The sequence below is a fragment of the Octopus sinensis genome, linkage group LG10 (genome assembly GCF_006345805.1).
Source record: "Octopus sinensis linkage group LG10, ASM634580v1, whole genome shotgun sequence".
Taxonomy (NCBI): Eukaryota; Metazoa; Mollusca; class Cephalopoda; order Octopoda; family Octopodidae; genus Octopus; species Octopus sinensis.
In genome coordinates this window covers 42,251,760-42,256,759 of record NC_043006.1, presented here as the reverse complement: position 1 = coordinate 42,256,759, position 5,000 = coordinate 42,251,760, and the positions used below count along the sequence as shown (strand labels likewise).

The following is a 5,000-nucleotide window of genomic DNA, read 5'->3' as shown; positions in this document are numbered from 1 at the left end:
ATAATAACAGAGACAGTGCAGAAATAAGCACACACGGTATGATGATGTTGAAGCCATAATATAGAGTTCGACGACGAATATGAATTGTATAAGTTGCATCCAAGTAAATTTGTGGACAACATTCGTATTTAACAACGTTACGCCTTCCGGGGACAGCTGAAACGACACAGAAAAGGACAAGAACAGAAAATGGGAATATTACGTTATGTATCAATAGTTTGCAAGGCACAGTGTTAACTATCCCTCTTGTCAAACGAGGGATTATGATAAATTATTTCACAGGTATTTGCTTTATCGAATGCGGAGAAATGAAAGGCAAAGCTGATCTTAACGATTTCTGAACGTGGTATAATGAAACTAAATAGCAGAACATTTAAGCGGTTGTACGTAATAGAATATCTCTAACCTTGGTCAAAAACAATGTTGTTTAGAGCAATCTCTCTCGAGAGAACATGTAAGACAAACAACGGACTACTGGGCCCAAAGCCTTGCACTATATTGTAACGTCTCTTGGTAAACTGAGTTCAAATCTGACAGTGATAAAATCTGCCTTTTCAATCTTTCAGGGTTGATTAAAAATTTAACTGACATGTACTGAAATAAATTCAATCGATTCTCTGGCCCTGGCCTTAAATTAGAAATCCAGGTATATGTACATACACATATACATAGAGACATATATACACTTACATATAAATATCCTATCTGCCTACATGCTTGCTATCTGGTTATTTTTCTTTCTTTATATATATATATATATATATAATATATATATATAATATATATATATATATATATATAATACTTGCAAACAAACCAGAAAGGCTTTGTAAGTTACGGAGGGAAAGCTACTATGGAAGACTCATAATATCATAATAACTGTATAATAATGCCATAATAATACATATTCTCCGATTTGAAGGTACAGTTTTTGAACACAAGTAAATGACCGAAAAATGATGAGCTAGCCCTAGCCAGAATCGAACTCACAAATCAACGCTACGACGGCTCCTTGCGCATCCGACTGGACCAAACGCTCAACCATCAATTTCAGCCAAATTTAATGAATATATTCTTAAACTGACTAATACTACATGGATTAATATATATATATATACACATACATACACACACATATATGAATATTCTGAATATAAATTTTTGGACAATATTCACTTTCTGAAAGATTATAGGCTAATAATTTGGGACTTGCTTCAATATTATCACTACGTTTTATGAGATATCGTCTCACGTAATGGTACCTTATAGTTTTACACGAGTGCTCATTCTACAGAAATGTCCCAATAAATCTGCAGGATAGTAAAGTCTTTATATTCTTCATAGAGTTAGTATTAGAATTAATATTTCAATCCATGAAAATATAAGCATTTTTCATGATAATCTGACAAAAAAAATGATTATTAAAATCTTGAAAAAATATGTAAAATGTTGAACAGAGTGTATCAAACAATTCACTTCAAATGGAGACGAAATGGAAGAATACAAAATTAAAATAAATACTATACACAATTCATTCACAAAAACAAAACAAATGAAACAACGAAAACAGGAAAAAACGAAATGAAATATTTTTTGTGGATATCTTATAACAATTCTGCTTGTCATTGCGTTACTTAGCCCGTCGGTAACGCTTTCACGCGATTAGAGAAGAAGAAGAAGAAGAAGAAGAAGAGAAGAAGAAGAAGAAGAAGAAGAAGAAGAAGAAGAAGAAGAAGAAGAAGAAGAAGAAGAAGAAGAAGAAGGTGGCGGTGGTGCAATTTACCGCGAATAAAAAAAGATTCTCTCTTACAGTATAAGGTGTAAAAAGACCAAATGTATCTACTCACGATATGGCGAGGGATTCCTGTATTCCTGTATATATACATACGCACACACACACACACATATATTTGTGTGTGTGTGTTTGTGTGTATATATATATATATGTGTGTATATGTATGTATGTATGTGTGTATATATATATTATATATATATATATGCATATATTGGTACAGGACACCACCAACACCAAAAAATGAAATACAAAAGCCAATGAGTTCAATACGCAAACAACGAGAGAAACAAATGGAACAGGACAAGTAACATAAAGAACGATCCTTCATCAGTTGTCGGCTGTTTATCTACTCCTCATTTCAAGCATTGAACGACAATATGAGTCTTCGAAGACAGTTGCTCCATAAGTACCAAAATAAAATTTGGGAATTGTGGAGGGTCAAATCTGGGAACAAAAACAAGACAATGGAGACATACAAGGAAGCCGAACGAGGGTCGTTAGACCAGAACGACGGTAAAATAGCGAACGATGGAGAAATATTTTCTTTGTCAAGAGAAAAGATAGAAGAGAGAGAGACAGGATACGTCCAGTCTTTAGGAAAGCCCTGAAAGAAAAGAAAGATGATCAAGTGAGGAAAAGGAAGATGGACAATGATCATGTGTGAGAAACGAGAGAGAGAGAGAGAGAGAGAGAGAGAGAGAGAGAGTAAAGGAGAAAGGGTGAGAGAGAGACAGATAGACAATGGTGAAGGGGAGAAAAAGGAATTAGAGAAAGGATGAGATAGAAAACGATAGGGGGAGAAAACAGTCTTGGGTAGAGTCGCATCAATATATATATATGCGTGTGTATGCGTGTGTGTGTGTCTATACGTAGGTATAATGATACAAATAATCAGCTGTTAGGACACGATGCATATTTGCTTTAGAGCAGTGTTTCTCAACCATTTCTTTACCTATGGGCCCCTCTGATTCTTGTTTCACTGGGGTGGACCTCCATAGCCATACGATGTTTAAAAAGATCCTTTGTATTTTTAGAATTGTATAAAAAACGTTAAAATATTTTGTGTAGTGTGAACATATTTGTTGTACATAAACCTTACTGGTCTGAAGCACAGCATTTTCACAGCCCTTGAAAAATTATTGTGAAACCCCAATTTACTATATTGCAAAATCTTATATGGCCCCTGTTGAGAACCCCTGCATTAGAGTAAAGCGTTAAGCGTGTACAGAGCGTATTATTAATTATTGAATGATAAGGAAACAGGAACTACCTAATGAACTCCAATAGCTTACATCTGTTTGGCTCTGAGGAAGCTATAACATGTTGCACAAGAACTCAGTTATGAGTTCACTGTTTCTTATAGCAGAAACGACTGTAACATAATAGAGTTGATTACGAAATTCTCCTGTTCTTTTGTCATTCAATTATTAATAAGCGTATATAAAGAGGTTTTGGGCCAACAGGTATTGGGATCTGACGATACGTCATAAAGTTAAAACTTTTATGGATGGGAAATCTAATGCAATCCCATAAACCGGCCTTCCCCATTTAATATATACTGCTCTATATCATAGAGCAGTATATATTAACGTGCAAGTAGCTGAGCACTCCACAGTCACGCGAATCCTTTGCGTAGTTCTGAGGGAGATTCAGCCTAACACAGAATGGGGCAATCTTCTTTCGGATCTATGCTATTTTACAGACGATATATATATATATATATATATATATATATATATATATATATATATATATATATAGATATATATACGTATACACACAGTGAAGGCACGTAACTTCATGATTTGGGAAGCGGAAGGTCGTGTGCTTGAGCAATACACTTTATTTCAGGTTGCTCCAGTCCATTCAGCTGGCAATAGTGAGTGCTGTGGTAATGTGTTTCAAAGGGCCAGTATTGCCCCATTCTGTGTTAGGCTGAATCTCCCTCAGAACTACGCTAAGGATTCGCGTGACTGTGGAGTGCTCAGCCACTTGCACGTTAATTGCACAAAAAAAAAAAAACTGTTTTGTTGATCGGATCAACTAGGACCCTCATCGTCGCAACCAACGGAGTACTAGTTATGCACACACACACGCACACACACACAGATACGCGCGTGCGTGTGCACACACATACACACGCACGTAGGCAAACACATTTATCTATCGTTCCCTTTGTTCTATTTATCTATCTGTCTGTCTATCTATCTGTCTGCCTGTCTTCTTGTCTCTGTCTCTTTATCTATGAATGTATGTACGCATGTATGTATGTATGTATGTATATATATATATATATTTGTCTGTCTATCTATCTATCTATTTGTCTGTCTATCTATCTATCTATCTATCTATCTATCTATCTATCTATCTATCTATCTATCTATCTATCTATCTATCTATCTATCTCTGTCTCTATCAGTGTATGCACACCTATATACGTAGGTATGTGTGTCGTAGGCTTCGATGTCTTTTCCGTTATTGCTCTTACTTTGGATATAAGAGTCGAATGCATGGTTGATTAAGCGAATACTAATGAGATTAGCTCTTATCTTAAACGACAGCATTTTCTCGAAGGACGACAGAATTAATCAAACATACGGTAAGGTCTTACATTAAGAGACAAATCTTAATAATATTGTATTAAATCAATTTTAGCCAAGAAATTACTCAAGGCGGGAGATTAGATTGAGTTACTTTGAAGAACATTTGAACATTCCATTCTGGTATGTTCTCTTTTGTGAGGACTAACTTTAGCAATAAATCTTAAAAACAAACTATTGGAAAGGCACAGAAAGATTTATGGTTAATTCTTACTTATATCAATTTTCAAATTAAATAGTTTTAATTTGAAGAAACAATCTCTCACAAATTATTCTTAAGTAAACATATTTCACCGTGTTTGTTCTCCCAGTACACGTTAAGTAAGTACGTATATATTTCTCACTCATTTCTCTTTTTCTGTTGTTGCCTCTCTCTCTCTGTTTATCCCACTCTTAATGCATTCCTTTATTGTGTTTTATTAGTTTAAGTACTTGGACTTCGGCCAAGCAGGGATACTGAATTCAAGTTGATCATATTAATTAAAATTATTGCAGTTTAAGATTTATATTATTTCCAAAAGCTACACGAGATAAGGACACACACAGACAGAGACACTATCTATCTATCTATCTATCTATCTATCTATCTATCTATCTATCTATCT

At 34.7% G+C, this 5,000-nt stretch overlaps 1 protein-coding gene across 1 annotated transcript in view; it reads right to left on the bottom strand.

Moving 5' to 3' along the window:
• Nucleotides 1-5,000, bottom strand: part of LOC115216605 (neuronal acetylcholine receptor subunit alpha-7-like) — a 974,486-nt gene that overhangs the window by 48,740 nt on the left and 920,746 nt on the right. The window contains exon 9 of the mRNA XM_029786079.2: nt 1-156. This exon is cut by the window's left edge and continues 39 nt beyond it. Within this exon, the coding sequence (XP_029641939.1) occupies nt 1-156 (156 nt within the window). The remainder of the gene's footprint in view (nt 157-5,000) is intronic.